We start from the raw sequence: 12,394 nt of genomic DNA, 5'->3' as shown, positions 1-12,394 counted from the left end.
TACCCTCACTAACTCTGCTGCAGAGGGCGGGGCGTAGCATACTGCCCATTGCATTCCAAAAAGATCCTCTCCTCCAGAGCCCCCCTCCCCCAATGACAACAACTTGGTTGCTGGCATAGAAGGGGATAGGGTGACCAGAGAGCAAGTGTGAAAAATTGGGACAGGGGGTGGAGGGTAATAGGAGCCTATATAAGAAAAAGACCCAAAAATCGGGACTGTCCCTATAAAATCGAGACATCTGGTCACCCTAGAAGGGGAAGAGGTATAGAAACATTCAGTGTCCCAGGTGGGAGAAGAGGGGAATGTAGGCATCCTGAATCCTATTTGGGACAAAATGCTGGATGGAAAGTCTTAAGAACTGGTTGAGACAGTGAACATACCCGTCATTGTGGTTAACACAGGATATTATCCTGATCTCAGTGGAAGTTTTGTCATCTGCATCAGTGGGAGCAAGATCTAGCCCTGCATACCCTTATGAGTGTAGGCTTTGGACACAGCTCTCTCTGTGCTCCACAACAGCATGTTGAAAAATCCCTGGGTAGTTCGCCTAGGGGATCCCACACATTCCCTGTGACTTTCATTGCAAATCCATGGCCATTAAAGACTTCATAGTTATCACAGTGCTGCAAGCCATAGCCATATGGAACTTCAGTGCAACAGCTGGCATAGAATTCAGTTACTTCGGCAGAGGCTTTTCTTACAGCTTGAGCTAGAGGATAATCTCATCTCTCTTTGTACAGCAGACTTCTCAAACATATGCTGCATCTCTCTCTAGTGGCTTGTTCACATAGAGAATAATCTGCTACTGCTACCATCCACTGGAGTTATTCCTTTAGTTCATGGGGTCTGTGCCAGGCTGAAACCTTGCTGCTGACCCTGTGGCAGTGGCAGTGGCGGTGACGGGGGGGTCATCACATCAGGGTCAAAGATGCATGAATTAACAGTTATCATTCCATCCAATAGAGGGCACTAGTGGAGTCGTGGTGCATATCCACCAGCCATTTCAGTACGAAAGCATTGCACCAGATGAGCCAAAACTGTGTATGAGGGGAAGGGAAATTAAGATGCATTTCTTCCTTTTCACGTTTATTTCATTTTTGTTTTTGTTTTTTTTTCTCTTTTTTTTAAGATCACAGAAGAGCAGAGCATTCATACATGTAAAGAAACAGAAACAAGATAACAGAAGTTAAATACATTGAGGAAAGAAAAAAAGAAAAAGCTTTTTGTTGGTGTCAGGTTTTGTTTTGTTTTTTTTTCCTTCTTTTTTTTTTTTTACACACACACACTTGCGCATTTAAAATTTTCTTCCACAGAGCTAGTATCCGAAAACAAACCAATCGCAAAAAATAAAATGGCCGTGTTCTTGTTTCATTAAAGAGAAGTTCAGCTCATGTCTACGGTGCTGGGGAAAAATATATATAAAGATATAGATATATATATATATTTATATGTATATAACACTGTTAATGAGAAGAGTTCTAACCACCCCACTGTGTAGCAAGAAAAAGGGACACTGGACCTCCTCCCTAAGGCCTGGAGGATGAAACTTAGCTCCAGCTGAGGAAATGGAACGGTTTGGGGGCAGCTGGTGTGGAGGCAATTTTTACTCTCCTCTCCCCCCACACCCTTTCCTTGTTTGTAGAAAGTCACCACAAACCATGCAGCTGATGGCTTTCTATAGACAAACTGCTAAAAGCAAATTGAGACGTATGTGTCATTTTGCATGTGTCACCGTGGGGTCTAGGAAAGGAGAGTGGTGTGATGGCTGTGTGAGGGATTTTTGGAGGAGAGTGGCATGTGTGTGTTGTAGGGGTATCGGGAGGGATGAGTATCTGTGTGACTGAAAGAGGGAGCAAATGAAATAACTTCAGAGCTGGAAGACACTCCCCAGCTGGGAAGTTCTCTCCTTGTTGATAGTTTCCTTGCGGCCTGCGAGTACTATATCTATATGTAGACACACACACATACTCACATTCCATAGGAGGTACTAGGCATTCTGAGCAGGAAGTAAAGGGGTTGACCGAGGATAGACAGCAGGGCTCAGTTCAATCCCTCTGTTCTCTCAGATACGCTGAGATGTTGATGGATGGGGCCCCAGTTAGGGTATCACAACAGACGTTCCCCACGGGGCTCACGAAGTGAGCTGAAGATATACACAAATCGGGGAGAGGTAGTTCCCTGCCCTGCCTGGAGACTTCCTTTGTAGGATAGGATCTTTGCCCACTAATGTGCTCCCCAAACAGCCTTGCCATGAAGTCAGGCCTACCACCAGCTCTGCAATTCTATCCTCCTGACTGCTGAGACACCCTCCCTTCCTCTACTGTTTCATGTACTCCTTAAAGGTTTGCAGGAGCTTTTGGTGGCACTAGCTAAGCTGAACCTGCAATGAGGTAAGAGCCCTTTACCTTCCATTTCCTGGGCTTATTTAGAGGAGCTGTCCTCTTTTCCTTGCTCTTCTCAGGGTGGCTGGCTTACGATACATGGGCCTCCCCAAGCCATGCCTGGATAGGGGATTTGCTGGCATCCTTACCAAGCTGATTTCCTCCCTGCTGAGATAGGGAGATTGGAAAACAAGTGAACACCTGAGGTTTGGCCTTTGGGGAAACAACCCCCATAGAAACCATGCTGAGGTGTCACACTGTAAGATGTAGGTGGGAAGGGGGCATGTTACATAGAGGGGAACAAGAGGACGGTTCGAGAGTTGGACACACCCCTTAATGTCGAAAGGACTCATGCAGCTAACTCTCCCAGGCACCACACTGGAAATATACCCACTTTGAGACCATGCTGAGAGCCAATAGTCTTCCTCGTTGATGTGGCTGGGAATTCTGTGCATGGATTGCGAACAGCATATGGCCCTAACTTTTTTATTAATGACATAGCCTGGGAGACCATCTCCTAGTTTAATTGTCTCTTCCCGCACCCTCCACTCTGCTCCTCATGTGAGGGGCCTCTCTTCACAGTCTTTTCTGTGCACTTGTCAAAAATGAAATAAGCTTTTGCCACCCTCAGGGGAAACTTAGAACTTCCAGCTCTGCCTCACCTCCCCAAGACTGTATTCCATGGCACCATTTGGTGTGATTTGCTGTGTGATGTCAAGCACCATGAAGATTTTGGCCATGGATCAGTGGGGTCAGAGCAGAGGACATGGATTGTACTATTAGACTTGGGAGAGGAAACGCTTCCTCACTACAAACCTGGAGTCCCTCATAAGATGATGTGAAGGAAATAAGCAATATGTGAAGGCCTGACCAAAATGTCTTCTTGTGGAAAGGCTGAGAGTGAGGTTAAATGCTCCCAAGCTCCACTCCCCCAAATGCCCATGAATCCTCGGTCATTGCCCCAAATTTCCTTCCAGACTTGCTACTTCTACATGGCCTGGAAAATGTGTGAAAAATGAAGTTTACAAAGTTAATGCCATGGGCTCAATTTTGAAACAATGGCACCTTAATTGGATGCTCAGAAAGGTACCTAGGTTCATTGAATAGATGCACCTGTATCTGAAGTCCAATCTGAGCATTGAAATAGGGATGGGTGGGTGGATGGACTTCTGAACATACTGTGATTGACTCTTGGTCTGGCATGGGAGAAAATTGGAGATTTGCCCATGATTCCTGAACAGTAAATGCTATGTAAAGGGGTGTAAACTCAGGCTGTAAATCAGTTTACACAAAGCATGTAAACAACAACTAAAAAAACCTTGTTAATGTCACCGTTAACATGACCCTGATGATAACCCTGGTCTACACAACTTTGCTGGTGGAGAAAGCAGGGGTTTGCATTGCTGCTCTACGTGTCCGCAAGTCGTGGTCTGGAAAAGGATCATAATGCTGAGATACATGCGTTACCTGGGGATTTTCGCACCCACCTTCCCAGCATTTCACGGCCATGCATCGCTTCCTTTTTCACCCAGCCAGGCACATACAAACAACACGCTGCAGTCATGTATGGCGTTCAGGTGGTCCCAGAGGGCTGCGTTCACACTGTTCATTTCCTTTCAGAAAGTTGCTCCCCACCCCCTCCCACTGGTAACCTGAAAAGGGTTAGATATCTGCTAGCAAGTAAGGGGCCATATATTAAATCTAAGTGTTTCTTCCTCTGTGTGGACATTATTGGACATCTCATGTCACTCTCGTATATTTACAAACTTGTAGAAGAAATACAATCTTTTTTTTTAATAACACTAAATGTTAAACCTCCATCAATCAAACACAATTACACCTACACTCTCAAGGAACTGGTGTCCCATTCCAAATCCCACTGAGGGGTAGGGCAGCAAACAAGTGAGTGGATTTTGAGGAGGGAGAGAGGGGGCCAGAGAAGCAGGACCATTGTGGGCGCCTAAGGAGAAAGGCTCTGCACTGAAGGATATGTCTTTTCAATGTAATTATCCACAGGGGTGAAGAAATGATCAAGGAAAATGCCTTTTCCTTTCTTCACTATGGCCCTGGTCTTGGGAGGTGCTGTGCAACCCTCATTGACTTCAACGGAAATGGTGGGTGCTCAGGAACCCTCAGGAGATGCTCAGCATCTCGCAGGATTGGGTCCATTAAAAACACTAAATAAATATTCCCCCACCCCAGCTCTCAAGTTAAAGGGACAGACACTGCCAAGAGTGGAGATCCCAGAACAGAATAACTGTAATACTGTGCACTTGCATCATGCCCAGGGGTGCTGGAACTAGGGGTGCTGGGGGTACCCAGGCTTGAAGTGGTTTCCATCATATCCAGGGTTCAAAGTTTGGTTCAATAGCTCTCAGCACCCCCACTATACAAATTGTTCCACCACCACTGTCATGCCTTTCAGCAGCTGTATTATCATTATCCCCATTTTACAGAGGAGAAACTGAGGCACAGACTTGCTCAAAGAGTCAGGGACACAGTCAAGAGTAGAACCCAAGAGTCCTAATTGGCAGACCTCAGCTCTAACCACTAGACAGAATGGGTCCTCCCAATCATCTTTGTCTTTTTCTGTTCCAAAAGTCTGGGATTTTTGTTGTTGTTGTTGTTGGTGTGTGGGGGTGTGTGTGTGTGTGTGTGTGTGTAGGGGGTTCACCCCAAACAAAAGCTTCAGTGCTCTTTTTTCTAAAAATATTTAAAACAATTCACTGCCAGTAGCCCAATACTTGTGAGGAACCATACGATAACAAACCACTGTGTGCCGCCTAGTGCTCATGAACAACCCTACAATAACACAGCAATATGTGCTGCTCCACACTCATCAGTGACCCTACAATAACAAATCAGTGTGTACAGCTCAGCACTCCTGAGCTAACCTACACTGATGAAACAATGCGTTCAGCCCAGTCCTCATAAACAACCCTTGACAGGCTCCCTGCAGTAACGAATCAGTGCAGGCAGCCCAACACCTCTGAGCAACCCTACAATAACAAACCAATGAGCCAATATGTGGGAGAGGGTGCATAGTCCATCCCCCAAGTGCAATATCTGCTACTGGACTTGTACACTCACTCCCCTCCCTACAGCAAAACCCATCAGACTCAGAAAGAATCACCAGCAGAGGCTAGAGCGCTCCTGTCCTAGGAGACGCTGCAGGGCTCATGGTCAGTAGGTCACCTACAGGATAAGGCCCAGATTCTCAAAGGTATTTAGGTGCCTAATGCCCAGTGTGTTCAACAGGAGCCAGGCGCCTACATACCTCTGAAGGTCTATGCCTCATTGTCTGGCCCCACTGGATCCAGACCCACCGAGAGAGGTTACAACGCCCAATTTCCAACCCCTCCCAAGCAGTGATGGTGTCATATCTGTTATGAAGGCGCGCACACACACATATACTGGGGTGTGATTTTTGTGGGGATTATTCTCCAACATCCCAAAACTCTGAGGGAAAATTACAGCAGACCCCACCTTGAGCTGAGCATGTACCTTGAGGGATGGGGGAAAATCCCCTTCCCTTGACTGGTGACATCCTGCAGGCCCGTTTCTCTGCTCTCCTCCCTCAAAAGACACTCAAAGACTAATATTTATCTGCAAGTCCTGGTGGGCTGCGAGAAGCCTGGCTGCCTCTTTAATTGATTGCCCGTCTTTGCCACAAAACTGCCTCGCTCAGCAGAAAAGAGGCAGTGCTGTTGAGCTGCTTGATCAAGGCGAGCGCTGCCGCTGAGCCGGCACTGAATTATAGGGAGCCTCCTCTTACAGATTTCGTCTCAGCTGAGTAAAGGGAAGGATTGAAACACAAAACAGAATTAACTCATTGCTTTCTGCTGATCAGTCTCCCCTTTCTTAAGCCTGCTCAAGCCAGAGAGATTTCCTTCCTACTTCCCCTAAGTTTTTACAGCAAATTCCAGGCAGATCTAAATTGTATTTATTTGTGGGGGGATGGGGTGGAAAGAAGGGAATTTTTACTGCTTAGGAAACTGCTTAGGAGTAGGACACAGTGAAGGCCAATGCGTAGCTCCTAAATCCTGACCCACAGCACCGCTGCTAAGCCAGTTCCAGAGGCTCTGCTGAGAAAGAGAAGGGACTGGCAGTCCCAACACCTCCTCTGCTGTGGACACCCAGATCATGGCACTTGTGACCCTAGGCGCATTTAGACACAGGTTGCCAGAGGCAAAACACTGGTGCATTAACCCAGCTGTCCCCTTTCACGGATGACCTGCACAGCCAATGGGATATGTGAGGCTCTTCAGATTTGCACGTGTTCCATAGCTTACATCTCATCCTGCAGGACCTGTTGCTGAAATGGCAGATTCCAGCAGATAGGTAGCATTTCAGTAACTCTGTTTCAAGTGACCTACTCTGAGGCTCACCACATCTTCTCCACCAGGTGTCACTAGAGTTTCTTTCATCAACTACCTCCTCCTCTGACCATCCAGAGGGCAAAGATGTCTAGAAGCAAGCTTAGCAACCTTGATGTGCTACATATCGGTGAACAAAATACCCCCCCATTGCGTACCCCCTTGTATCTCTCTTCAATGCACCACCCAAAGCTTCTTTCCTGTATGTCATGAATTTTGGCCCCAGCTTTTTTACAATACAGTCCCAGGTTCTGGCCACTTTCTGAACCAATTTGAGTTTTCTTTAAAGTATAAAATTAAAGAAGCTCCATATAGGTATTTTCATGGTGGCTGAGTGAGATATTTACAGGTTTGCCTTGATTGTAACAAGGAAGTCAGAGAGACAAAAAATTCATTTCAATAGCAATACTGAATGGTTATGGGTTACCACATGGAGGCTTTTCTGGTAAGAGAGATTTATTGGCCACGCCATACCTACAGGTGCAGAAGATCAGTGAAGCCCAAGTTATCTCACTGATTACCTCTCTTCCCAACCCCCCCAGAAGTGGGTACTGGAGCAGTGCTCTTGAAATGCTGCCATCTATGGTCCTACGGGTCAGTCACATTGATTTTCTACCTGTTTGGACATACACACAAGCACAGACGTGAAGCAGGAGCCACTATTCTGATGCATTACAATTGAGTGCCAGCCGGGTGGGGTTGATCAGGGAAGGGTTAAAAAAGTATGGAGATTGACGTTTCCAAGCAATGCGGCCAGGAGGCTGTCAAGGCAAAAGCCAGCTGTGGGATGGAAGCCCATCTGAACCAGTGCCACAACTGATGCACTCCCCACCCCCCACATCTGCCCAAGTGATCTCTCAGCACCATGTCTCACACTTACGATGCAGAACTTTATCTACAGCATGATGAGCTTATGTACATATGGACCATTCTCTTCGCATGCTTTAGAGAGAGAGAGAGAGACACACACACACACAGACACACACACACGGGAGACAGAGACACCCGGCCAAATACAGGGGGAGAAGAAGAGAATAAAAACAGTGTGTTTGTAGCATAGTCAAAATAGCTTGAGCTCAGGGCAGAGAGGGAGGTATTAGAGGAGAAGGGGCGTAAGGGAGGGGGTCAACGAGGGTGCAAGGGATGGGGGAGGAGGTGTGGGATTTCTTCATGGGACACCAGTATGCGAAAGGGTCTGGATTACTGCTTTCCAAAAGTCTGAACTGGCGGAGAGTCAGCTCACCAAATGGCCAAGGGAATCAAGGGGTTAAGTGGCTATAAACATCACAGCAAAGACCTTCTCTTTCAGAAGATGAAAGAAAGAGGACTAAGGAAAGAAGGGGGAAACAAGAAATCTGATTGGTTGGGTTTTTTTTTTACATCTCGGCGTCTTTGGCACAACGCGGACCCCACCCAGCGCCCCATTCTCTCCTGCGCTCCGCATCGCTTCCCAGGTGGTCGATGGCTTGACAGACGTCTTGTCGTAATTCGGAATAAATGTTGCTGATTCGTCTTCGCTGTAATTCCCCCCCTTTGCTCCTGAACACACAAAAGTTGTGAAAGAACCAGTCCTCTCTCTCTCCCCCTCTTTTTCTCGCTCTGTCTCCTGTATGACGCGCTTTGTTTTGTGTGTTGTTATTGTTGCTGTTGTTGTTGGGTTTTTTAATTTGATTTTATTCTGATTTTATTAACATTTGCTAAGTAGGCAGAGCAGGGACACTGCCAGCAGCCACAGTGGTACGGCCAAACTCATTGAACCGTTGTCTACTCTCCCTGTGCCAGGTCCTGTAGGGAGAGAGTGGGAAGGAAGAGAGAAGAGGAAAGGGTTACATACAGCAAGGAAGAAACAGAGTCAGCAAGAAACATGTTGAGGGCCTTCAAAAGCACTGACTCACAGCTACTGTGAGCGCCTCACACTCAGTGCTCCTGGGTCATTTCCTACAGCGCCTCCTGCTGGGAGAGGCTGGGACTGCAGGTGAGCTTGTTTGTCAGTGTGTCCTGCGGAGAAAAGCTGGGACTGCAGTGTCTGTGAGCTCCCCAGAGCCAGCGCTCCTGCCCCATTCCCTCTTGCACCTCCTGCTGGGAGAGGCTGATACTGGAGTAGCTGTGAGGCTTCCCACATCCAGCACCCTTCCTTACAATGCCACCTGCTGGGAGAAGTTGGGCCTGTTGGAGAGCTGCTGTGAGCTCCTCAGTAAACAAGCTGTTATATCCTGCTCTAGATTTCGCTAGCGATGGCAACATGGCTGTTCTTTTCACCTCCCTCCTTGTGGTGGCCCTTGAATGCCAGGACTTGTTCTAATTCTGCATGTTGATGATGTCTGTTTGCAGCCAGATGCCTACTCCTCAGGGGCCAATTCATCACAGCGTGCCAATCAATGAAACGTGGAACCAATCAGCAAATGCCTTCAGTCCCAGGGGAGGTGCCGTCATTATTTGTTTGTTAATCAGGAGGAGGAACAATTTCCATGTAACTGTTATGACCCTGTGGTGCTGCACCTATGGGGAAGGGAGAAGGGAGTCCCACGAAAGCTTTGATTTTCACAGGGGTGGGGAATGAAGTCGACAAGCTTGGCACTGCAGCAAGAAATAATGCAGACGTGCTACAAGAATATTATGTCCCAACACAAGTGACATCTCATTCATCCTCCCATTTGTGGCTCTCCTTCCTGGACTGTTTTTAAGGCAGAGATTTGGCTTGACATTCTCCCTGTAGCCCCAGACAGTGGTAACTTGTTATACCACGGTGTGTGTGATAAGCGTACATCCTATACATGTCAGCACCTGCCCATGCTCGTGTGTGGTTGTGCAGGAACAGTGTGATGTATTTATGGGGCATGTGTCTGTATGGACAAGTGTATGGTGCATGGGGGACAATCAGGCTGCCTAAAAAGACATGTTCATTTCAGCAGGAAGAACTGTTTATTGTGAAAAATATCCTTTACAGGACACTCTGAGTATTTAATAGGGATGGAACCACTAGAGTTCTACAGAAATTGCCTTGAAAACCTATAAAATGTAATAGAGAATGAGAATCTATAGGGGTTTTTGAGCCATGCTACAGAATTGTATAGCAGAGATATAATTCTCTATTCAAGTCTATATGGTGCTTAAGCGAAACAAACCCGATAGAGAGGTTCTCATTATTCATGCAATTCTGTAGCCTTTTCCCAGATGAGATTTGTTACTATCATAGCTCTTTGTTTAGTCAGCCAGCTGTTAGTGATCTGATCCCATTTTTTTCATTATTACAAAGTTTATGTCAAATCACGTGGACCGTATCATTTTCAGCCTATGGGCTGCTTCTTCAGCTATTCACCGTGCATCTAGTGAAGCTGGTCACCTAAGTCACATGGTACTGTTTCTGCACTCTGGCTGGGTGCCAGAAACTTTTTAAACAAGGGAAGGCTCAAGAGTGAATAGTGCACTTAACTCAATACAAATCCTGAGACCAATCATTGCTGAACTTTTGAGAGCATTTGCAGCCAGCGGTTGACTGAACAGTCATGAATAATGAATAATCTGACCCCACAAATCACAGTGAACGCACTAGTGGGCTTTTATTCACAAAAATGTCTGTGAGGCAGGATTTTTATAATTCAGCTATAATATGCATATATGTGATTATGGGCACAGAGCTGTGCATTGGTGCATGAACATTATAGATGTATAGTATGCAGGTGTGAGGCTATGCAGGGGTGTGTGCAGTGGTGAGCTGCAGCCGGTTCCCACTAGTTCGCGGGAACCGGTTGTTAAATTTAGAAGCCCGTTTAGAACTGGTTGTCCCACCAGGGACAACTGGTTCGAAAAGGGCTTTTAAATTTAACAAAAGCTCTAGCAGCTCCCTACCCTTCCCCCAGCCCCAGCTCACCTCATTCCGCCTCTGCCTCCTCTTCTGAACCTCCTCCGGCTTCTCCTCCCGCTCCCCAGCTTCCCGCGAATCAGCTGTTCGCGCGGGAAGCCTGGGAGGGCTGAGAAAGAAGCAGCGGCTTCCATCAGGTGAGCTGGGGCCGGGGGGCGGGGCGCCAGCGGGAGGAGGGCTCCAGGTGCCGCGCCGCCCGGCCCTGGGTCCGACTGCGACCTCGCCGGGCGGCATGGCTCCTGCCCGGCCCCCAGGTCCGGCTGCGACCTCGCCAGGTGGCGCAGCTCCTGCCCAGCCCCCAGGTCCGGCTGCGACCTTGCCAGGCGGCGCAGCTCCTGCCCAGCCCCCAGGTCCGGCTGCGACCTTGCCAGGCGGCGCAGCTCCTGCCCAGCCCCCGGGTCCGGCCCCGAACTCGGCTGGGCGGCGCATCGTGGCTCCTGCCCGGCCCCCGGGTCCGGCTGCGACCTCGCCGGGTGGCGCGGTTCCTGCCCGGCCCCCGGGTCCGGCCCTGACCTCAGCCGGGCGGCTCTGGTCCCAGCCCCGGCCCAGCCCGGCCCGCACCTCCAGGCAGCACGGTAAGGGAGCAGGGAGGGGGTGTTGGATAGAGCACAGGGGAGTTGGTGGGGTGGATTAGTGTGGGAGCGGTCAGAGGACAGGAACAGGGGGATTGAACGGGGGCAAAGGTCCCGGGGGGGCAGTCAGGAAGGAGCAGGGGTTGGATGGGGCGGTGGGGGGCAGTCAGGGGTAGGGATTCCAGGGACAGTCAGGGGACAGAGAGAAGGGGTGGTTGGATGGGGTAGGGGTCCCGGGGTGCCATCAGGAATGAGAGAAGGGGGTGGATGGGGTAGCAGGGGGCAGTCAGGGGACAGGGAAGGGGGGGTGGATAGCGCAGGGGTCCCGGGGGGGCTGTCAAGGAACATGGGGGGCAGGAGTCCCCGGGGGGGGGCATGACCCCCTCGTGGGGTGAGGAGGAGGGAACCGGTTGTTAATATTTTGGCAGCTCATCACTGTGTGTGTGTGTGTGTGTGTGTGTTCATAAAGGTGTGTGTTGTGGCGATGTCACACATACCAGTGCATAGATTTGTGCTAGTGTTCCATGCACCGTGGATTGATGTGCAGTATTTATAGGTAGGCCTGTACAGATATAGGTGTGTGTTCCTGCTTGTGTGTGTGCTGATGATTGTGCACATACCAGTGTATGAAGGTGTATGTGCCTCCAGGGATTGATATACGTTATGCATCTGTGAGCCTGTGAAGACGTGTGTTTTCTAGTGATTTCATTCATATCAGTGCATAGATATGTGTATGTGTGAGTGTGTGCATGCCGCCCCCATGGAATGGTGTACATTATGCATTGTGAGTCTCTATAGTGGTGTGTGTGTGAGACTGCTCAGATAACAGTGTCTGTGTAGGTACCAATGGGTCGATATGGAACACATGCATGTCATGATATGAGTCTCCATGCAGGCATGAGTGGATATGTAAGAGCGTGTGTGATGTGCTTTCCAATGGCATCATCTGTAACCAAGTTAGAGTAGTAGCTGCCTATGGTACTGGGCCTCCAGGAGCAGGGTTCACAGTGTCACGTCTCAGGTGAGTCTACAGACTGGCCTGCTCCATCTTCACAATCTCCCATCCAGGGCTCTGTTACAAGCCTCATCCCCAACACAGGCCAGGGAGGGATGAGACGGGGGAATACAGAAAGAAAACATGAGCCTGGGAGGATGCACCAGGGCCTGGGAATCTCTAGGAGGGGATGCAGGGTGGTGAGGCTG

The 12,394-nt window shown here is 48.8% G+C and overlaps 1 protein-coding gene across 4 annotated transcripts in view; it reads right to left on the bottom strand.

Annotated features, from left to right (window-relative positions):
• Positions 1-832: 832 nt before the first annotated feature.
• LOC123360821 (limbic system associated membrane protein) overlaps positions 833-12,394 on the bottom strand; it is a 1,375,067-nt gene continuing 1,363,505 nt past the window's right edge. For 3 of the 4 annotated variants that reach the window (XM_045001275.1, XM_045001278.1, XM_045001269.1), the window contains one exon: positions 833-8,542. In XM_045001275.1, coding sequence (XP_044857210.1) covers positions 8,445-8,542 — 98 coding nt within the window. In that variant the 3' untranslated portion in view covers positions 833-8,444. The remainder of the gene's footprint in view (positions 8,543-12,394) is intronic. The other variant, XM_045001277.1, reaches the window with a different exon arrangement.

This window comes from Mauremys mutica, chromosome 1 (genome assembly GCF_020497125.1).
Source record: "Mauremys mutica isolate MM-2020 ecotype Southern chromosome 1, ASM2049712v1, whole genome shotgun sequence".
NCBI lineage: Eukaryota > Metazoa > Chordata > Testudines > Geoemydidae > Mauremys > Mauremys mutica.
The sequence above is the reverse complement of the archived record's forward strand: the minus strand, read 5'-3'. Positions and strand labels throughout refer to the sequence as shown.